A 23641-nucleotide genomic window follows, 5' to 3' on the forward strand; every position below is an offset into this window, starting at 1 on the left:
TACCTGAGCCACCAGCTCTATCAGCATTTTAGTGACAGTGTGCCTCCATTAACACTGCAAGACAGATGTAGCTGAGAGAGGCAGCTGTACCCGCCCTTCCTATTTTAAGGACCAGGTTTCAGTCGAATCCAAACTTAAACTGAATTATTTCAGCTGGGTCAGTTCCCTGTTCCACCCATCAGCACCCCCAAACAGACACTTTTTTCAAGGGAAAGGGAAGGAGATGGTACTGCTGGTTTAGGTTTCTGTTCTCCTGTCCAGCATACCACACAGCAGTATGTTTGTCAGGAGGGCAGCAGGAACAAGAGGCCATGAGGGTTGGTGTGGGACTACCTGTGTTAGCAGTCAGGAATCCCCTCTGAGGTCAGCTTAAAGCAAGATCATGGAGTCAGACTGAGAAAGCAAGTGATTTTTATCAGCCTTTGCTAACAACGACTGGAAATCCTCACAACCCTCTTAATTATTTATTTAAATCTGGTGCCCATCCTGTTCTGCAAATGGTCACTGAAAGACTGCAGCAGTTGTGGATACCACAAGCTTGAATAAAAAACTACTGAAGTAGCCTCAGAAGGCTGACTATGGGCCTCTGCCTCTTCTTTAGGTTTGTTCTTGTATTCACTCAGGTCAGCTTTAAAGTTACTGTCACTTCTGGCTGAAGATCAAGCTTTCACTTCTGACAGGAAGGAATGACAGAAAACTGTGGCAGACCAGTAGTTCTCAAAGCCTGAAGTCTTACTCCTGTCACCTTTCATTCCCCCTTCAAACGTTCCAGTACATAATGAGAACACCTCCGAATATATACAAATATATTTTATTAACAAGACTACCTACTCTTCCAGACAAACTAACAGCAAAGCTGATCTGTTTTCACCTACTGAAACAAACACATGCACTAACTGGAAAACTAATCCAGGCTAATGCAGATGAAAGACAGGTCTTTGAATACCTTAACATGGCATCCATTTTATATTCACATGCACACCTGCTGAAGAGTACACAGGACACTCGGTAGAAAGCAAGCTGTTGATGAGCCAGCAGCATGCTCTTGCAGCAAGAAAGGCCAACAGCACCCTGGGCTGCATTACCAGGGAATAGATCCAAGCAAGGGATTACTCTCCCCCAGTAAGGCCTTCTGAGATAGCCTCTAGGCACTGCATCCAATTTTGGACTCCCCCAGAAGAGGAAAGACATCACCAACTGGAATGAATCACAGAATGGTTTCTGTTGGAAAGGACCTTAAAGATCACCCAGCTCCAACCCCCTGCCATGGGCAGGGACACCTCCCACCAGACCAGGCTGCCCAAAGCCCCATTCAGCCTGGCCTTGAGCACCTCCAGGGATGGGGCATCCACAGCTTCTCTGGGCAGCCTGTGCCAGCGCCTCACTGCACTCTGAGTGAAGAATTTCTTCTGAAAATCTAATCTAAATCTCCCCTCTTTTAGTTTAAAGCTGTTTATTCCCTCTTGTCCTGTCTTTGACAGAGCGAAGAGTTGTTCTCCATCTTTTTTGTACATCCCCTTTACGTATTGAAAAGCTGCAACGAGGTCACCCAGGAGCCTTCTATTCTTTAGGCTGAACAGCCCCAGCTCTTTCAGCCCTTTCTTCGTAGGAGAGGTGCTCCAGCCCTCTGATCATCTTCATGGCCCTCCTCTAGCACAAGTTCAGTGAAAGGCCACCAAACTGGCCAGAAGAGCACATGCCTTGTGAGGAGAGGCTGAGATGCTGGGATTTGTTTAACCTGGACAAGAGATTTGTGTGTGCGTGTAGTGGGTTTACGTGGCAAGGTTTTGGTAGCAGGGGGCTATAGGGGTGGCTTCTGTGAGAAGGATCTAGAAGCTGCCCCATATTTGGGAAGGGCCCCACTGCTGACCAGAGCTGAGCCGATAAGTGATGTTGTTTTGTGCCTCTGTGAGAACAGATATAAGAAAGGGGAAAAAAACTGCTGCGCCACATAGCATCTGGGAGAGTGAGAGCAGTGAGGAACAGCCTTGCAGGCGCCAAGGTCAGTGAAGAAGGAGGGGGAGAGGTGCTCCAGGCGCCGGAGCAGAAGTCCCCTGCGGCCTGTGGTGAGGACCACGGTGAAGCGGGCTGTCCCCCTGCAGCCCATGGAGTACCACGGTGGAGCAGGGTTCCACACTGCAGCCCATGGAGGAGATCACGGTGGAGCAGGTGGACCTGCACCGACGGAGGCTGCGGCCTGTGGAAGACCCCTGCCGGAGCAGATTCCAGGCCGGACCTGTAGCCCATGGAGAGGAGCCCACGCAGGAGCAGGTGACCTGGCAGGAGCTGCTGCCCATAGGGGATCCAGGTTGGAGCAGTTTGCTCCTGAGGGATGGACCCCGTGGTACGGACCCATATCTGGAGCAGTTCTTGAAGAGCTGCTGCCTGTGGGCAGCCCACGCCGGATCAGTTCACCAAGGACTGCATCCCGTGGGAGGGACCCCACAGCACAGGGGACAAGAGCAACCGAGAAGGAGCGGCGGCAAAGAAGCGCTATAGACTGACCATAACCCCTATTCCCCCATTCCGCTGCGCTGCTCGGGGGGAGGAGGTGGAAGAGGGTGGATGGGAGCGAAGGTGCTTTTGGTTTCTTTCCTTTGTTTCTCACTTCTCTAGCTTGTTAGTAATAAGCAATAAATCTCACTATCTCCCTACGCTGAGTCTGTTTTGCCCGTCACAATAATTACTGTGCGATCTCCCTGTCCTTATCTCAACCCTTGAGCCCTTTTCATCGTATTTTCTCCCTGTTCCTCTTTGAGGAGGGGGAGTGAGAGAGCGGTTGTGGTGGAGCTCAGCCGCCCACCTGAGTAAAACCACCACAGTGTGTGTGTGTGGCGTGTGTTTGTAGCGGGACACACAACAGCAGCCTGCTTGTACCGCAGTGCCAGTGAGTTTGCAAGATGATGGAACCAGGTCTACGCTGTGCTATACGACAGAAGGATGAGAGACAACAGGCATGAGTTGAAACAGAGGATGTTCAGACTGCAGATAATGGAAGTGTATTCCCCCCCTCCATAAAGACAGCCAAGGAATGGAAAAGGCTGCCCAAAGGGGATGAGCAGGCTCCATCCTTTGAGGTTTTCAAGGCCCTGCTGGATAAAGCCCAAGCAGCCTCATCTGATCCCAAAGCTGAGCCTGCTTTGAGTGGGTGGTTGGACCTCCTGAGGTCCCTCTGATCATATATATCATACAATATCTGTCTTTATGTATATATACACACAGACACTTGCATATACATATATTTAAAAATTATTACTTTAAACAAAAAAATCAAATTTCAATTTTATTTTAAGTGGCAGCCAGCTCAACAATAAATAATACTCAAAGCAGACCATTTTGCAAATGAGCAGATGGCAATTAGGCTGATTTTGAATAGATATGAATGCTTTTGTCATCTCTGATAACAGAAAGCTTGAATAGCGTCCGCTAGAAAAGTTCAGGATTTCACATGGTATAAGATGCTGAATTTTGGCATGACCACACCTTGATTCAGAAGTGTCACAATTAATAGCTATGAGCACACACAGCATAGTAAGACGGACTTATCCCTCCAGTTGGTAGCATGCAAGGACAGCAATGTTCTTAATATTACTGGAGGAAAAAAGAAAGGGGAAAAGATTTGTCTAAAGGAGTTGACCTCAGGAAACTCTCCTCATCTGCCCTAAATCTTGTTATATCAGAATTGCCTCCAGTCCTTCAGCAGCTATGGTTGTGCCCTTCACAAGTGCCCTCTGTGAGTACCAGCCTGGCTGGCCACCTGCCTCGCTCTCCTGTCCTCACCGCTGCTCCTCCTACTCTCCAGCACCAGCCTCTTCTAAAAAGATCGCGCAGCAGTCCCATCCTTTCTGGTGTACCTGAAAGCACAAGTGGGAAGACAGACCACCCCAGAAAACTTGGTCGCCAGCTCCCAGTCTGATTCACCACCTTTCCCAGGTACTCACAGGACCAAAGTGATGACTTTCTGTCCCACCTGGACTTGAACATGACCACCTTTGCTATTGGCAACCAAATAAGTCTCCTGTTTGGACTCATTTTCCTCAAAGAGGTACTGACAGAATTGGTATTCAGGGCTTTTTCTCCCCCTTAGCAGCCACTAAGAGAATTGGAGTTGAGCTTAACCTTTTTTTTTTTTTTTTTGTCTGTTCTGTTCAGATATGCAACTCAGCTGTCACAGGACTGATGAGGGCCCCTGCAGTCCCCATTAACCATTTCCTAATTCACATGGGGTTCATACACAAGCAGTACTTATCAGATCAAAGCAGAAGCTCCAAAGCTTCTAATGGGACAGAGCTCTAATCCCACTCCAGATATATATCCCACACCCAACTCCCACCCATAAACTCAGCTGACTGTCAACATTTAAAAATGCTCACCCCAATCTGTCATTCCATGGTCAGAAGTTAAGATAAATGCAGTTTTTCCATCATTTCCATAAAAGCTTTCAAGCATTGAAGCAATTTCTTTTACACCCTCATCAACTTTTCTAATATTCTCCTTGTATTCCCTGGAGAGAAAAAAAAAGTTATTAGATTCAAGGTAGCTTTTGCGTTTGGTATAAAGCAAGTTATCCACAGTAATTATGCCCAACTTTACTCCTCACAGAACCTCAAGCTAACAAAAGGCATTCTAGATGTAAAACTCCCTCTCCTCTAAGTCTAATGTGAGATACTAAATTGTCACATTGCAGTTGGAAAGTCCCTTGAACTACAGTCTCAATGGCTTTCTGTTTGTATTGCAAATCTAACCGGTCCTTGATTGTGGACAGCTTATTACCCACAGTAATGAAGCAAATTTACCAGGGAGTGTAGTGACAGGACAAGGGGGAATGGTTTTAAACCAGAAAAGGGTAGGCTTAGATTAGATACAAGGAAGAAACGCTTCACTCAGAGTGCAGTGAGGCCCTGGCACAGGCTGCCCAGAGAAGCTGTGGATGCCCCATCCCTGGAGGTGCTCAAGGCCAGGCCGGATGGGGCCTTGGGCAGCCTGGTCTGGTGGGAGGTGTCCCTGCCCGTGGCAGGGGGTTGGAACCAGGTGATCCTTAAGGGTCCAACCCAAACCATTCTGTGATTCTAACAATTAAGAATCATAATTAAGGAATTCTGGAAAATTCAAACATAAAATAACTTCTGAAACTTCTAATTTAAAGCTAGTAACTAAGACTTCACAATGCAAGAACTGTTTTGAGACTATTCATAGATCAGCACAGATCCCAGAGTTTGAGTCAGAGTCTAAACCTAAAAAATCATATATTTTTTAGAGACAGTGACCAAGATTAACTATTGGCCAACCGATTTTCTATTTGTGCTGTTGCTAAAGTCAAGTTGAAAACACCAAAATAGAAAAGAACATGAGACATACAACAAATATAAACTTTGGAACGACATAGAAAATCAGAACAAGGATTCTGCAAGGATCAAGAGAACAGAAAAAATATAAAATCCTATATACAAAACATTTGTCTAAACAAAAGTAAATCTCTCAAATACCCTACTGCAAGGTGAACTGATGATGAATACTGTTAATAATCTAAACTCTTCATTCAAGTGCCCTAGGAAAGGTAAAGGATGGCTGACAAATTTCAGCATCATTATTTCTGATCTTACTTTTTTCTACAGAACCAGCCTTACAAACTTTCAGCCACGCAGAATCCAAAATCTGTTTACATTTTACATGCGAAAGTGCAAGTCCCTACACATCCTCTAGATCATGTATAAATTAAAGGACCTGCTAAAAAATCAGATCTGAGTAGAGAACTGGAACCAAGCATAAGGCATATAGCAAAAACCAACAACAAACAAACAAAAAACAGACAACAAAACACTTCTATACAGAAGACCTTAAAACAAGAAACCCCTCAAAATTCAGAGCATAAGTAATCATGGTGACATACATGGCCTATTGTAGAAACCCTCAGGACTGCAAGTCTTGTTTGGGGCTTGATAAAGAGCAAGGTCAAGAAAAGAAGGAGTTACTGTATACACTCAACACTAGAAAGATATACTTAACCTCTCCAATTACCTTGAGTTTGGCCGATGAGCATGTCCATTCGTGTCTATGCCTAGCAAATGCAGGAACAGAACCACTTTTTCTTCATTTAGTGCAGAGAACAATGTTTGATTACTTCTTGAAGAATTAAAGAAGCTCTGTATGGAATAAGCCATTAAGATGTTAATCTGAGAGGAATGGATAAATATGACAGGAAGCCTATTAAAACTAAAATGCAGCTGGTTTTGCATCAAAATACCAGTAGTTATGAAGGAAAAATTGCTTCCCAATTTACTTACTTTACTTACTACCATCAATATAGTCAGTCCAAGGTTTCAGCTTATCTAGGACAGGCAACACTTAAGTATTTTTTTTCCTAGTTTCAGTAGGGAGACATACCAGATGACTGTATCAACCCTTCTTTGCCTCCTACATGTACACAACTACGCACCATTCGTGAGCTCCACTTACAGCTTCATATTTCTATCGATTTTTAAGCTGGGAGTGAAGTTCTCAATACTGCTGCTTTGGAAGCAGATTCTGCAGGACTGAGATACCAAGCTACAACACATTTGCAGAAACCATATTAAAACAGAACAAAACAAGACACGCTTTGCAAATACAAGCGCTACAGAACATACATCTGCCTTGCACATGTCCTACTTAAGCATCCCCGAGGCAGATGCCGGGGGGGGGGGATTTTCCCCTGAGATTGTATGAGTCTTGACATGGCTATTCAGAGTTAGACCAGCCATATTACAGCAATGCAAAATGCAGGCCGACAGCTATTTCAGCATGATCTCCCTAGAAACAGAACTGCCCAAGGAAACAAGGTTGGGTAGGATTTCAGTTCAAAGAGCATCCAGAGGACCTTTCAGTAACAGGAACATAGAGAAAAGTGTCTTTGAATTTCACACAGGTGCCTAGGGAAAATGCTGGTAGACACAACGAACCATTTCTGTCGCCAAAGGGAAAAGCAACCTATCACATACCTGTGATGGCGGTGCAGCTGCTAAAAATTAAAGCTCACACCTTGGGTAAACTAAAGTCATTGTACCAAGAAGTAAACCAAGCCGGCAGCAAGACCACCATGGTAAGCTGTGTCAGGATACCATGGTAGTACTCAATTCCACCCTTTTTCCCCCTGAATATAGCCTAGCCACAGACTGATATTTGCATGCTCCATCTCTTCTCCAAACAAAAAAAGTCTTACCCAAGCCCAGAGATGTTTCAAATGAAGGTACATGAGAAAAAAAAAAAGCCATCTGATTGCATTGTTTTGAAAGCAGTATAATTATTTTTATAGGTGTTTCCATTTCCCACGTGTCTGTCCACCTACACATATTTGACCACAAACTGAAGAAGCCTCCCAGAACACACCAATAATTTACAGGATACTGTATAGTTCTGTTTTATTTTTAATTAAATATCAGTACAGAAACAGGAAATTACTGGACTTATATCTTAAAACATAGATGAATATTAGAAGAAAGGTACTTTACATCAAGGCTTAACAAAGCAAAAGAAAACTCTAAGAGGAAAACAAGGCTTTATTTTAGAGAAGTTCCTGTGATGCTCCAAAAATGCCCCGCTCCCCCAGCACCAGCCACCTCTTAACCCTAAGCAGCAGCAGCCAGAACTGCTTGCATAACCTCAGGCTAATTAAGAATATGGCAAAGGGAAGGAGAGTGTAACTTGAGAGACAGCATCTCTTCAAAGAGCAAATGCAAACTTTTATCCCATGGAACATTTTTAAAATCGCATGCTCCGAAAAGCAAATAGAAAATTCACTGCAAGGAATTATCTTAGGCTGCTAAACCTGACGAGCTGATAAACAGGAGACTAAACATTTGGGGAAAAAACAAATAACCTTGCTCAAGTGGTTGCTGTACTGTGTGCCCAACACTATCCTCATAGCCTTCTAAATGCCTCCTGGTTTTAGTACCCATTCACAAAACTTGAAACCTGTGGCCACTAGTTGCCAAGCCACCACTGAACGTTAACTACATATTTGTCTCTATTTTTTTCATTTAGCTTTTATTTGCTCTGTTGAGTGATATTATCTCCTTTGTATATTTAAGCTAAGTGTCCCCATGAAGTTTTGGGGTGGGAATAAACAATGAGGCTGAGAGAAACTTGGCCTACAACTCTTTACTAGGAAGCTGAAGAGGATATGGAGCCAGACTTCTCAGAAACATTTGACAATAGGGCAAAGGACAAATTGAAACACAGGAAATGCCAGTAAGATAGGGACTTACTACTTGTTTTTATTACTTTCAAAACCATGAGTGCAGCCAGATCTTTGAACAGGTACCTAAAGAGGCTGGAATATTTCTGCCCTCCAAGATGCTCAAAACTTGAGTGGGAAGGCCTGAGCAACCTGCTGTAACTGGAATTCCTTCATGCAGGGAGCTAGACTACATACCACTAGAGCTCTCTTCCAACTTGATTTTCCTTTGATTCTGAGTTATACTAATGACAAGCTTTACAAGGAATAGATAATTCCATTCCCAGAATCCAGCTAACTTTTCTGTTTTTCTGGTAAATAAATATGCTGGCTACAACTGAACAGTTTAGGAAGATTGATAATAAATTTTCCACTAAAAACTTTCACAATAAACTGAAAAGTTGTTTATAATGCTTAAAACATAACATTTAAAAGAGAAGTTGGGTTTTAACATCTGTAAATCTTAGTATCATAAGAAATGTTAGTGTCACACCCCTCCTTGTATTGGAAAAAGCAAAGAAGTGTACCTAGAAGGTCTAGCAAATACCTGCTTTACTGATGTCTGAACAAAATATAGACTTCACTGATATCTACCAAGTTGTTGAGGCTACCTTGTTCCCCCCAAAACAGAGCCTTCCTTGGAAGCACAATCCTTTCGTAGAGTTCATAAACTGCTGCTGACTGCATGGATGCACAAGAAGAAAGAGACTAAACAAACTTCCTCCTGCCACAAAGCTTCTTCACACACAAATCCAGGACAACTTAATTAAATTGGCTGATTAAAGTTGTGCACACTGATGTGTGCTCATGCGAGAGTTTAAATGGTTATGCCAATTTTTAGATGCAAACTAAAAAGGCAGGATAAAAATATGTATGTCAGGCTTATATCCATAGAGCATGCTTATGCACAGCAGCGTTATACATTTAAATAAATCATTCAACCATCATACTGCTAATTAAAACAAAGCTATTTGTATTGAAATCCACATCAGGTCACGGCACACGGCTTGCAGAACTTCAAAGGTTAACATGATCCAGTTCTGGACTCCAACCTCCAGCAAACATACAAGGAACAGTCTGAAGGCTTGGGTGGCCTGTTTCTGGCAGAAAGGGGCCAAAGGAAGAAATACTATGGGCAAAATGAAAAGAGAGAGAAGCTTGCTATCTGCATCTACATGTCCATTTAAATCAGAAGACATCAACTTAATATTTTAAAAGTATTTTGACCCTGTGGTCATAATAAATTGTGGTCAGACCACTACTGAGACTCATCTTCAAGAGACTGTATGAATACTTGGAATATTTTAATCATTTTATACTAAATATGATTAGGTTCAATCTTATAAAAGCGTTTTTCCCCAACATTTTTTAAAAAAATCAGAAATGCATTTTGAAATATTTATTTATTACTGTTAACCTAGTCTTATAGCAATTGTTCCCTTTTTTTTTTTCAGCGCAAAGTCAAAGTATGATCCAGGTAAAGGTCATTAACTGAAAATTGTTGGGTCACATCCTGCCACATTCCAGTTGGTCTGCTAGTTATTTTTGAAGGTTTCTGGAGAAGTCCAATAACCCCATACCTAAGTGGCCTAGGTGGGTGGTAGTAGCACCCACAAACTACTACCACACATTAACATGCCACAAAGCTTTAATCGAGCTGCAGATAACCACTCACATCATCTAGTCTATACCTCGCTTCCTCTGTTCTCGGAACGGGCTAGGATGTCCTTATACCATAAATAGACGTTGTAGGAACTATAAAGAATCTTACGTTTTTTCCTCCACTCATGACTTAAGAAATCTGCTTCCAACGTATACACAAATACTAGTCAGAGTTTACATACCTCCTGACTAATTGAGTTTCTGCTACTTAGCGCTTTTGAAGAGAATAAGCAATTCCACAGAGACAGAGCTAACAGCCATTAACATTACATTATAACATTAGTCGGCCATTCTCCGTTTTATCCCCATCTTTTCGGGAGGCAGAGGAAACCGCAAAAGGCCTCGTGATGTTTGGGACCTGCTAACTACACAGCAAAGAGGGGGTACACCCTTCGTCTTTTACTTCCTAGAGCAGGAGACACAAATTCAGGGACCAGAAATGCAAGACAAAGTCAAATGATATGTTGTTAAGCATTTTCCTGCCTTTAATTTTAACTCAAACACACGTTGCAGAAGAAGTAGACTTCAGATTTCAGCACATTATCTTTGTTACCCATATATTCACACCAGCATGGCTGAGACAGATGCTGGAGTTATAGTAGAAGAGTGACCTGTTTCAGGCAGCCTCAAGTTTCATGCTTCTGAAGCAATCGCTGATGTGTAACTGAAGAGATGATTAACGAAATAAGTATTTTACACTAGTCAATCAAGTCCTACCCATTCACAGCATGAAATTCAGAAGGCAAAATAAGCCTTTACAATAACGGTGGGTGCTGGTTCCAAGGAAAAAGTCATTAGCAATGACATATGTTAAGCATATCATTATAGTTTGAAATAAGAAATGTCATTGTGTGTTTTAAAACAAGAGAAAGGTAGCACCACCCTCATACCTGTGCAACTCTAAATGACAGCAGGGTGTAACTTTAAGGCAACTGTTCAAGGGTAACTGACAGCCTAATTTGATTTGTATTATTCATACATATTACAACAAACAACCTGGCACAGGTGCAAGTTCAGAGAGGGCGATGGTTAAAAAACAAAACAAAAATCATCTTTCTGCTTGCAAACTCAGAAAATCACTTCCTTTGAACACTGGTGACTTGTAATAAACTTTTCAACCCTACATCATCGTTTTAAGCAGGCCCACCCTTGGCTTCCTACCACTGATGCTGATTTGGTTTATATATCGGTTTATTTCTTTTTATTTAGGTTTGATTTGATTTACACTGCAGCTAATGTTAATGTATCCAGCCCAAAGATCATGTGGAAGAAGTTTATTAAGACTTGAACTGCATTTAACATTGTTATGAGACACAGAAAGTCAAACCCCACCTAATCACTCCATTGACGTACAGACTTATGCACCAACACCCACTAACAGCATTTCTTAATTCAGGACAACTGAAGCAGCACAGCATAACATGAACACAGGAATTCACAAATTAAGTACTATGTGCATTGGATATTAATACAAACAATGGTAATATCACAGAAGACTGTCTAGCTGAGCTGAGCATCATGTGAATGAGTAATCCTGCTTCAGGGCCTAAATTGCCTTTTTAACAAAACTAACCATGGCTCCTCTGGCAGTCACAGCATAGCATCAGCCTCAGCAGATAATCAGGAGTCATCTACACGCATCAGAACAAGCAACACTATACTTGGTGTAGGTCGAGTCCTGACAGAAATTAAGCGAATAATACTGCCCATTTTTTTTTCCATAACGAAGTCCTGTTTCTCCCTACCTCATTCAGGTAGGAAAACACCTCTAAGATATCATCTAAGTCCAGCCTTTAATGTAGTATTGACAAGTCCACCACGAAACCATCCTACTAAGTTCTACCTCTAAATGTTTCCTGAAGACCTTCAGGGATGGTGACTCAACCATTTCCCTGGGCAGCCTGTTCCAATGCTGCAAGACCCTTTCAGTAAAGAAATTTTTCCTAATATCCAGATACTTGTTAGGAAATTCTTAACTAATCACACAAAATTTTAAACAGTCTGTAGTACTCTAAAAAGATAGGTTTCAGATAAAATGCAAATTTAAGTCTAAGGAAAGCCAAGAGTATTTGTTAAAAGGGTACGTTTATCAGCATTTTAATTAGTATTGAATGACACACTTCCTCTATTCTATTACATGACTCATGATAATCAATTCAAGCCTTTTTTTTTTAATACTTACTGCCTCAAATGATATCTCTGATATCTCTTTCAAAAATTTCTTATTTTCCAGATCTATAGTAAAATAAACGTTACCTATGTTTTATACACAGGTAGCATAAGAAGATTCTTTGCTCACCTTAACATGGTCAAAAACCCAAGTATCAAGCTTGGATGCATCTTGTGCTCCAAAGTCTTCACTTTCTGCTGTGTAACAAAACGTATAGACATGATCTCCAGAAGCACCTGCAAAAACAATATAGATGGAATAAGAGACAACAGAAAGAAAAGTTTTCATCCTTTTCCCTTAGTAAAAAATACATGAATATTAATGCATAGGAACACAAATCCATCAAGAATGACAATCCTGAGAGAATTCAAAGAAGGATCTCTCCTTAAATTATTCCACCATTTATGTTTTTAAGTCTGGATACCATTTTTATCTCATTAGCTTATCAGCATCTTTGAGGAGGTTGAGCAACAACTTCACTAAAACTTCTAACAGAAAACTAGACACCTAGAGCCTTATTTTAGCACACAAGTTGTTTTTTTTCTTTTGTTATTTGTTTAGTAAATTGTACTTAGCTTTCGGTTGTTAAAGTGAATCATACAAGACAACAGGATATCATGTAGGCCTTTTATACAGGAAACCATCATATATTACATACAAGGCAGGCAACAGCATGGGGTAAAACATGAGGTCCACTGATGCAAACACACAGCATCTGAACAAGATGATTTCATTCTGCATTCACTGTCCACAAAGCAAAGCAGAAAAAGAGGGGGGGAAAGATAATGAAGACCTAGAAGAAAGTAAACTTCTGAAGTCCTGGAAAGATCTGAAATTAGGTGCAGTTTAATGAACTATTCAGTCAGTGGCTGAGCTGTTAACAGCTTGGGAATGCTATTTCTACTTTGACTACATAAAATCCCAAAGGGGAGACATTCTTCTATCAGTTGATTGCCAGTCAGCATGTAGCTGATTTTCTGGATGTCAATTGTATAACGCCATTTCGTAAGCTTCCAGGCTTGTGAATGGACTAACATCCCAGTATAAGGGAGCTGTTTAACCAAGATTACATCCAAACCTACGCAAGTGATGCAGGTATTTCAGGCCAGAAAGATGAAAGCTGGCACAGATCTGGTGCAGTTCCCCCTGCTGTCCCTCAGGAGATGTTACTACTACTTATAACCCAGAACACACGCTGCACTTCTCAGTCTGAAAGAAAAGAACAAAATACTCCAGGGCACTTAAAAGTGAATTAAGGAGTTCAAATTGGTGGATAAAGGAGCTCAAAAGAAGAAATAAGCCCTGGTGATCACTGTAAGAACGACTGATGTTCAAAGAGGTTAGAGTGCTGTACTGTTTTTTCTGTAGCATTACAGAACATCGGACAAGACCTGTTTTTGTGAGGTACAATACCAAAAAAGCTACACAAAAAGCATGTAGCTTGCAGACTGAGTAAGGGAATGCTACTAGTTACCTATTCTAATTTCCACCAGAGCAAAAAAAACACTAACCCTGCATTGTTAAAGAGAAACACAGTGGCTAAATGAGGCCACATAAGGAAAGCTTTGGAGTGCTGGGAAGATATAAAATGATTTAAGAAACAAGGAAACAACCAGCTATACAATATTATTTAATAATATTTTATATTTCTGTATTTTGAGAGGTGATAGGCAACAGTATGCCTGATACTTCTTTTAAATGTGGGGACAAGGCAAGGAGGAAGCAAAGATGTGACAGAGAAATAGATGACAGCCAAGGATGAAAACATCCTTAAGAAGCACAGAGCTCTACTGTGTTTAGTGGTGCCATTACACTAATGGAAATAACACGGAGATGCCAGAAACCCCCACACCAGATACCAGCTGTTCTTACTGCAGACTTCTGCCTGGCACGTTGTCTCAGCCCTTAATATCAAGATTCAAATAGTAGGGTTAGGAATAGAGTTATCCTCCTACAGTAAGATTACATCCTTTGGAAATCAAACTTCTCATTCTGTTAGCGAGACAGTTCTGTGTCTGACAAGTCTGTCACGGGACACCAGAGCCTACACTAGCAGGAGACTTTGGCTGGCAAATTTTACATGTACAAAGGAGGCAAAGAGCTAATGAAGGCACAAGGACAGTCAGATATGGAGCCAATAGAGTACACAGGCAACAGACAACTGGCACCAAACAGAGCCAGGTGAGGAATGTGAAAAATTCTGCTTTTTTCCAGTTCCTTGGTGTGCTGTAGGAACAAGAGGAGGTGATGGAAAGGTCTGTTTCAATCTGAATGTAAATACTGAGGAGGCACAAACTCTTCACAATAACCCTGGCACAGGGTTGTCCTCATGGTCTTGAGGATATCCTTCTCAGGGCCCAAGAAACAATGACCCTAGCATTGCAGCTGGTTTCCAAGAAAGGGTACTCTTAAAATCATAGCATACCCCAAATTGGAAGGGATCCACAAGGAACATCAAGTCCAACTCTTGGCTCCACACAAGACCACCCAAAAACCAAATAATATGCCTGAGAGCCTTGTCCAAAAATGCTCCTTGAACACCAGCAGGCTGGGTGCTGTGACCACTGCCCTGGGGAGCCTGTCCCAGTGCCTGACCACCTTCTCAGTGAAGAGCCTTTCCCTACCACCCAGCCTGACCCTCCCCTGTCCCAGCCCCATGCCGTTCCCTCGGGTCCTGTCGCTGTCCCCAGAGAGCAGAGCTCAGCGCCTGCCCCTCCGCTCCCCTCGTGAGGGAGCTGCAGGCCGCCATGAGGCCTCCCCTCAGCCTGCTCTGCTCGGGGCTGAACAAACCAAGGGACCTCTGCCGTTCCTCACACGTCTTGCTCTCTAGACCCTTCACCATCTTCACAGACCTCCTTCACACTCTAATAGTTTTATGTCCTGATATATTGTGGTGCTCAAAAACGTACACAGAACTTGAGGTGAGGCCTCACCAGCACAAAGTGGACCAACCACTTCCCTCCTTCAGACATCATGCATATGAAGTATTTTGATATCGACATCCAACAGCATTTTATTTACCTTCTCTATAGAATCCACACTGATCTGACTGAAATATTTATTTTATGACAGAAAAAAGACCTGAAGATAAATAATGCCAGCAAACAGGATTTTTCACTCCTTGACAAAACCCAGCGGGTACTATATATTCTTCATTTGTCATCCAACGAGAGTGGTGAAACAGTTAAAAGAATTCTGAATATTTTGGCATGATAAAAAAAATACAATACTCATGTGACCTTACTAATTTTCAATATGGAAAGGAGGAGAGAGTTTAAGCTATGCTCCACTCATCTTCTTTTCAGCTTTATGTGAAAGCGAAGCTAAAGTTAACAGCTACTTGACTCCATTCCTTTCTTTGTTATAGAAGCCAAACTTTCCCACTTCACCTCTTCTTTGGAAACTCGTAACAAAGAAATGGTCAATGTCTTTATTCTATACATGATCAAAAATAGATTGTTTATAGATAAAGCTTATATTGGAGAGAAGGAAGAAGGGAAAAAACACTTTTTCCAATAAAAAGTTAAATCAGCTTTATATCACAAGAAACTGCTTCCCAGATAACATCTACTTCTCAAACAGTGCTTCACTAAACCTTTCTCAAGCAGTGCAGCCACATGCCTTCAAGGACAGTTCATTTCTGGAGGATTCTAAAAACAAAACAAAACAAAAACTATACAGCTACATTGGTGTCACTCAGAAGAAGCCATATTGAGACACGAGACAACTGTATGGAATTACCCTTGCACACCCCTGCAGAAAACATCAAAGCTGCTTCCAGTCCCCTGCTTATCTTCTTACTCAAAGAAAACTAACAAAAGGACAGGGCTTTGTAAAATTCTTGAATTCCCCAAATATTTTCCCAAGGATACATCCCTAGAAATGTAAATAATCTGTGCAAGGGCAGTATACTACCTTTCCTCTCTCCCCAGCCACCATCAAAATATTTCTAAATACAAGCTGTTATCTGAGGTCATGGGAAAGTGTAAACTACTAGAATATATTTTTACAGCTTTTCATAAACTTAAATTTATATGGACCAACCTAGGAACAGGAAAAAAAAAAGAGGTGTGTGTGACAGAGGAGATACTGGGGGGAATGAGGAGAGACTGGAGTTCAGAAAAAGAAGTAAGAACTTTAAACCAAATTAAAAGCATGAAGTCCTTTTAGTTATGGGTGTTTCTCCTTTACGATGGTGACAGAATTAAGTAAAGCCAATTTAAATGGATGATAAATAGGGATAATAAAATAGGGATATCTTCTTAAAGCTTACCGTTTCTCCACCCAGTCTTGAATTCACGAACTAGAAATCACATGTACAAAAAATAAACTGGAAACATGTCATTCACCTTCTTCTCTAACTTGAAAATTGCAAGTCTTTCTATTTTATTACCAGATAACTATGTGTTAAAGATTCACAAAATTTAAACCTTACCTTTTGCAAACATTGGCAAAATATCTGGGCTTCCCCAGCTCCAGGTATATTTACTTTCATTGAAAACAGAGTCAAATTCCACTGGATTCTCCTTCCATCCTATTAAACATACATAGATTTCAATTGGATTGCTAAAAGATTTCTTTGACTTATAAGACTAATAGTCCATGCAAAATTTCTTTTTTTGGGGGGTGGGGGATGGGGGAGGTCCCTTCTACTATTTCATAATGAACCACACTCTGTAGGTCTCAGTTTTACTTCTTTTTACCTCTATTTGCAATTAGTCCCCCATTCATCAAGAAATGAGCTGAAAACCTAAGCAAATCTCATTATGCAAGGATTCAGACAAACAACACACAGCTGGTTTACCTTCTACAAAGCTAAAATTTTCCTGAATTCTAAATGCCCTGTTATCTGATTGCAGCTTTCAACATATTGTGCATTAAGTTACACACACGTATTATATTACCAGTAATCATGTTCCACCCTTTCACAAGAAAACCTTAAAGACTTTCTGTGACAAGGCAGCTGACAAATATAAAGAGATGCTCTTAACAGCAATTCAAGCCAATCCTGCATTCATAACAGATGTCAGAAGGAAGAACCTTCTGACTAGAAGCCTGGACAAGATCAGGTAATTCCTCTTACCCTCCCCTTTCCAAAAACAACATACAACATTGCAAGTGTTCCTGGGGGAAGGCATAGAAGCATACAAGACAGCAAGTTAGAAATGTGAAGGTTTGTTCCATATTATTAACCACCAAGCATTCACCGACAGCAGCTATCTCCAGCTAAACCATAGCTGAAGTTTCCACTCCATTTTGCTACTGATCCTTCAACTCCACCTGACAACGGTTCAGCTAAAACACTGCAGTTTACTTTTGTTTGCAACATTTAACCACCTTCCATTATATCCCAAATTATAATTAAAAAAAATATGTTACATGAAAAGGTAAATCCAGAAAGCTTTTCTGCTTTTAGACTTAGGGTGCTAAATTTTACTATGTTATAAAATATTAACTTGTGTAACGCATTTTCATAGCTATCAATATTAACACTGGGAAAACTATCCAAAATGAGATTTTTCCATATAATCTTGTTATACAAACCACTATGCAAGTATATATCAATCACTAAAATTCCTTATTCTGGAGGACAGTGTTTAAAACTTTAAAAAGACTGGCATACCTTTAGCAACTGCACTGACGTCTTCATAAAACCCAGCTATTAGTGCAACATGCCCTGGTCTAGATTCTGTTGGGACCCGGGTATGAGAGATGCCCCAGCTGCCACTGTTCTCCAGAATGCCCCTGGAAACAGGATACAAGGCTGTTAATGCTTGTGACTTCTTGCAAGTAAAATGTTTTGCAGATAAAAAGAGTGACAGGTAGGATGCTACACAGGGAATACAGAAAGCCCAGAGTAAAAATAAGATTTTTTGCTTTAGCCTGCTGTGCAGCAACTCAAACCAAACATTAACTGAAAGTAGTTCTGTATTATAATATTACATAATATTATAATATTAAATTATAATATATATTATTATATATATTACAATATATTATAATATATAATTATAATATATAGATAACATTGCTATTGTTGACCACCAACACTTCAAAGAGACTAGTTTAGCTGATGTTTTACAGCACTTACATGTAACGTAGAGTTTTTTTTCCTGCTGCTTTCTAATATGGCTTAACTCCCCCATCCCTGCCCAACAAATTGTTGCTGTCTGGCATTGCTTTTCTTTGTTCTTTCCATTTAGCTTGAAAGTTCAATCTTCCTTTGCTCATTAAATATGCTCAAGTATAATTAGTTCTTGGGACCATGTCTGTCTTCTTTATCTACGCTTAATCTTGGAAGCCAGCAACGAGAGGATATAAACCAAATGTGAACGTAATGTGCAAATCATTCGAACAACACGGAGAAAATCCAGGCAAACCTCATATCTTTTGCAGTTACGCTGAAGTGAAGGAGAGTAGGTTCTCACCAAATATAAAGAAATAAAGAAATTGTCTAGGGATTATACACATACAATAGCTGTAAGATTAAAAGCAAAGAAAATAGAGGACAAAGCTCAAGCATAAGAAACAGGCTCAAACTGTTCTTGTCTGCTAAAGATATGAACAGCTGGAACCTGTCAGAGAGCAAGCAAGCGAGCATTATCATCGAGTGTTTTCTTGTCTCCATCTTCTGGAAGCAGAGAAACATTCACTGCCCACTGTCAGGGTGGTGGGTGGAAGGAGAAGAGATTAAAACACAACATGACGTACCTTATACTATTGCTCAGGAAAAAAGGAGCAGATTCTTTTGAACAACAAATCCAAATCAATTTTAAGAATCAAATCTACCAGAAGTTACTTTTGTTGTTCAAGGTGTAAGTTACAAAACTCTCTGAGTTTGAATGTGATCGAATGTAGATCCCAAGTTCATGTTTTGTAACTTGGTTTTTAACAGATAGACCAATCTGGTTTTATACAGTTGTTAATTACAAGTTCTGTACACTAAACACATTTCTCTCATGAATGACATAAGAATCAAGCCAGAACATAGAATATTTAAGGCTTGACTGTGCTCATGGAATTCATAGCTTATATTCATCTTGGATCTCACATTCTCAGGCCTACTTGAAAGTTCACGGGACTACTTTGAATAGCCCAAATATTACAGAGAAAAATGAAAAAGGCAATACAATTTTCTGACATTATTTCTAGCTATCACCTCAGCCAACTTTTAAGACAACTCATATTGAAAACAAGTACTATTCTGAAAAAAAAGGATTTAAGTATCAGCGAAAGAGGTTTCTAATTTATTCTTACCGGAGACTGATCAAGATATATTGCACTAGCATTAGTGGAAGACTTAAGACAGATAAAACAATTTTGGCTCTCCTCTCACTTCACTGTAACAACAGGTAGGAAATTGTTTTAATTAGACTTTGATTTGTACCCCTTGGATTACTTCCCAACTCCATTTTGCCAAAGTTAGAAAGTAATCCTTTACATTTGTTTCTGATGGGTTGCATTAATATGTCTGAAGTGAACAATAACATAAGGAATATAGTCAGAATATCATTTACCTTTTCAAAATTCACTTAGCCATTTTGAATTATTTCAAAGCCTTTTACTCAGAATAACTGTTTTAAAAATTCATTTCCCTGACAGGACAAACATTAGCTACCCATAACAGTGATCAATATGATATAGTAATACATACAAAACGTGACTGACAAGGAATAAAACATCCTCCTCGCAGTCCTCATCAGCACTACACCACAGCAGTTCAGACCACACCACCTGCCGTCCCTTGTAGCTACCAGAACACTGCTGGTTTGGTTGGAACACAACAGATTTTTCAAGAATATTTGTAGAATAAAAGCCTGAGTACTCGGTATACATCAGCCAGCAATCTGTTCCAACCATAATGGATATTTATTAACTTTACATGCCTACTAAAACACCTTGCTTTCATTTATGGCACATTGCTACATGAATAACTCTTGCTCATTTAAAGATAATCTTTCCTCCTTAACGAAACAGTAGCTCCCAAAGTGCTCCACCTGCACGAGACAAGTAATCTGCCTATTATGCTGCACACTAAAGCAGGTAAGGGACTGCACACTTGACACTTAAGAACGAACGTGCAGAACAGTGGACTTGATATGCCCTGGTCTGCCTTGCCTTCCACCTTTCAGAAGGCACAGCACGCTGCATGCTTTCATCTCACATATACGTGCTCACACATGCATTTATTATTTATAGGCAGAATGAAAGAACTAGAGATAGACAGATGGCACCTCAAATCTCACTGGCATTTTACTCCGGTGACCTACCAGTATCTTTTCTTCTAAGGCAGCTCTTTCCTCCACTTACCCAGGTCCTCTCAGCATAGGTGACAAGGTTTTACTTACACAAATTTTGGAATAGGACAAAGTAAAGCAAAGACAGAAAAGTACAAATTTCCCAATACTGGACAAGCTAATATATGGTTTGCCTTATTACTAGAAAGGTGTAATACTGCTGAATTTCTGAAACTGAAGAACTTAAGACACTTAATGGCTGGAAAAGAGGTTATTTTGGCCCCAACACACCACTGCTCCTAGAGATGGGGCACTATGGCATTCACAACCTTATGATGCTACAAAAGACCAACAATTCTAGTCCTAAGAAGAAGAATCTGCTCTGGAAGAGGCATGAAGTCCACCACTAAAAGAAGGTATGGAAAACACACTGGTGTAGCATAAAGCACACCTTACAAGAACCCTAACTCAGCCAGAGAAACGGTTACAAGTACTCCCACACAGGATGGCAAGCACTAAAGCACAGGCTTCCTGGATTTCTATAGCAGACTGGAAATGCCATAGCAGCTTCAGATGATTGATTACGTGGATTTGCTCTGATATGCCAGCCAGACCTCAGCTATTACACAAAAGCAGTCTTATTTAGCACTGTCTCCTTTTTTTCAAGTTTAGGCAATTATTTGTCTTATGATCAAGTAACTATCTTGACATAAGGAAACAAGGAAGGCTGGAGAACGTTAACTTTAATCACTCTAAGACAAGACTTTTAGCATTCCTTTCTGGCAGCATTATTTTTCCACGATCTTAAACCAAATCATGCCATTATGCAATGAGAGATGCTAGAGATAGCACAAGAGAGACAGCGGGGTCACGCACGCAGGAAAGGTGGAACAAACAGGAAGAGGCAGCTTGCTGTTAGATCCGTTCAGCCCATCTTTTTTAATCACTCCTTAAGAAGCCTCATCAGCAGCTTAGAATTGGAAGACAGGTGCGTTAATGAACTACTCCTGCTAAACTGAACATCCAGGAAGCAGCTTAAATAAATGACTTAGGTTTCAAAATTGATGCCATGCAGAGCGTAACTGCAAAAATTTGTCACTTCAAAGGCAGAGGGAAGGCAGTACCAAGCCACCACAGTTGCCTTTGTTTCTCTTGTTCCTATGAGAACACTTTTCATCATTACATAGAACTGTCTCCAGAAGCTAAACCTTCTGGATCAGAAGCGTTTTTGGATGGACTTACCGTAGGTAAGGTGCATGGGAAGTGTTGTTGCTATCCAATTCATACAGCGAATCTGCCCGCAGACCATCGGCAACAAAGAGTACGAGACGTTTTGCTGGAGGTGGCAGTGGAGTCTGCTGAGGGGTCATACCATGAACCAGAGGAGAGCTGAAGTAGATGTCAAAAATGGAGACCAAGAACACAAAATGGACAAGGAGACCAGCAAGTATGAAGACTGGTATACCCATGGTAACAGGGGGCTGCCAAGGCAAAGTCCAACACTGAGAGGGAGTAAGAAAAACATAGTTAGTCATATGAGACTTATTAGGATTAGTATTTATTTCATTTGTTACAGAATGGGAGTACCGTAACTAGAGCGGTTACCCAGATCCAAAAGCAAACTTTATTTACAAGAAGCTTTTTCCCAGATGCACTGCTTTTGGTCAGAAGTCATCGCATTGCTGATTCAGCCTGTCAGATAGCTATGTCACACCACCTCCACTCTGGCGTTTACTGGGATACGGGCTGGCTTCAGAAGACCATTAAATCAAGCCAGCATCTCTGACAGTCAGCCGGTTTCTGTTACCTGCAGCAGTGACGGGACAACACGACGTCTCCGTGAACATACTACCCTCTACTGGCCGACTGCACGACAGCTTTGAGGCAGACAGGGAGCAAAGTCAGCTAGGGAAAGCCATCCTACAGCGCGCATCCACCCAAAGGTGCTTTCTGTAAATTTACCATCAATTCCGGGCTCATTATACTCCATTTAGAAACTTGTTTTAAACGAACAAAGATGCTCTGTGTGAGTGCAGATCGCTATTACTCTTCTAAGAAAGGTGACAAAATAGCAACAGGTGAAGAATTATGGTTCATCTGGACGATAATCTCTGCTTTCAGCGTGTTTTTTCTGCCTTCATTCTTTGAAGTCAGGTTAGGGATACAAAGATGCTTAAAAATAGATACACTGGAAATGCATGCATCCACCACATGCACTGAGGGTTTCATACGATGCCTACTGAAGGCAACGCAAACACATACAGAGTTAGGTAAAATGGGAAACTTAGCCTGAATGAGTCTATTAGCACTGTCCAAACCACTAACTTCATTATTTACATAAGCTAATTATCAACTTTACCCAAACAGCACCTCCACACCTCCATTCACTAATTTAGAAACAGATCTTCCTAATAGCCTGGAAGGTGCCGACATTCAATTGTCTGTATCAATACACACCTCTCTCCAAAAGCAGCTCTTCATTCCGGATCTAGTTAGTGCTCCCGAATGAGAAAGCACACATTTCTTATCTTGCTACTTACAGAACTCCAATAGTTTGAAACAGGAACACGGACAGGCACAGACAGCCACCACATGGTAAGACGATTATTTTTATCAAGGAAGGAAAGAAAGGCTTCACTACAGCATAATTGACTCTGACAAAAACCCTGAAAGATTTTCTTAAAATAAAAGTTTTAAAGGGTCAGGAAAACCACGGGGAGGGAAAAAAGATTTGAAGTTTTGAAAGTTTTGATTTCAAGATTTGAAAATTTTTTTTATATCTATGTCATAATACTCGTCAAAGTAAAATTCAGGCCTATGCGCAGCTTAACTATAAGTTACATTTCCACTAATTTTCCCTACTGAAATACAGCTGCAACAGCCTTCTTCCTAATCAAAATAATTAATATAGTAATGATTTCCAACTTCAGAGACAGAGAAAAAAGTAACAAGATCGAGATTACGGCATTTCAAAGAGACACCATCTAGTAGCCCTACTCAATGCAGAGTTAGGTTTTATCACTGAAGCAGGAACTCGCACAGTTCTGTCTTTACCTCGTTACCTCATTTTACTCAGTCTTGTTTTCCAAAGGGCTTTCTCTTCTGATGTAGTCGTGCTGTTTGATAAGAGAATCTGAACTATTCATGCCTAGAAGCCGATGCAACTAAATACCCTCTTAATGAGAGCACATTATTTTAATCAGATACTTGCTGCTGGGTGCTCCCAATACTACAATTCTATAGCTTAACATTTTCTAAGTTCTTCCAATTACAGCATTAGTAATCTAAACTGTTTACAGCACGAAGTATTTCCCTTTGCTTTAAATCTCCCCAGGCCTGAGACGTAGGTTGCAGCAAAAA

The 23641-nt window shown here is 40.8% G+C and overlaps 1 protein-coding gene across 2 annotated transcripts in view; it reads right to left on the reverse strand.

Annotated features, from left to right (window-relative positions):
* PIGN (phosphatidylinositol glycan anchor biosynthesis class N) overlaps positions 1-23641 on the reverse strand; it is a 111315-nt gene that overhangs the window by 74040 nt on the left and 13634 nt on the right. For both annotated transcript variants that reach the window (XM_080579277.1, XM_080579276.1), the window contains exons 2-7: positions 21524-21783; positions 17668-17789; positions 16480-16578; positions 12174-12280; positions 6019-6143; positions 4374-4504 (exon numbers count right to left, since the gene is read on the reverse strand). In XM_080579277.1, the coding sequence (XP_080435403.1) occupies positions 4374-4504; positions 6019-6143; positions 12174-12280; positions 16480-16578; positions 17668-17789; positions 21524-21750 (811 nt within the window). In that variant the 5' untranslated portion in view covers positions 21751-21783. The remainder of the gene's footprint in view (positions 1-4373; positions 4505-6018; positions 6144-12173; positions 12281-16479; positions 16579-17667; positions 17790-21523; positions 21784-23641) is intronic.

This window comes from Anser brachyrhynchus, assembly GCF_964034855.1.
Source record: "Anser brachyrhynchus genome assembly, chromosome: 2".
In the NCBI taxonomy this organism is placed as follows: Eukaryota; Metazoa; Chordata; class Aves; order Anseriformes; family Anatidae; genus Anser; species Anser brachyrhynchus.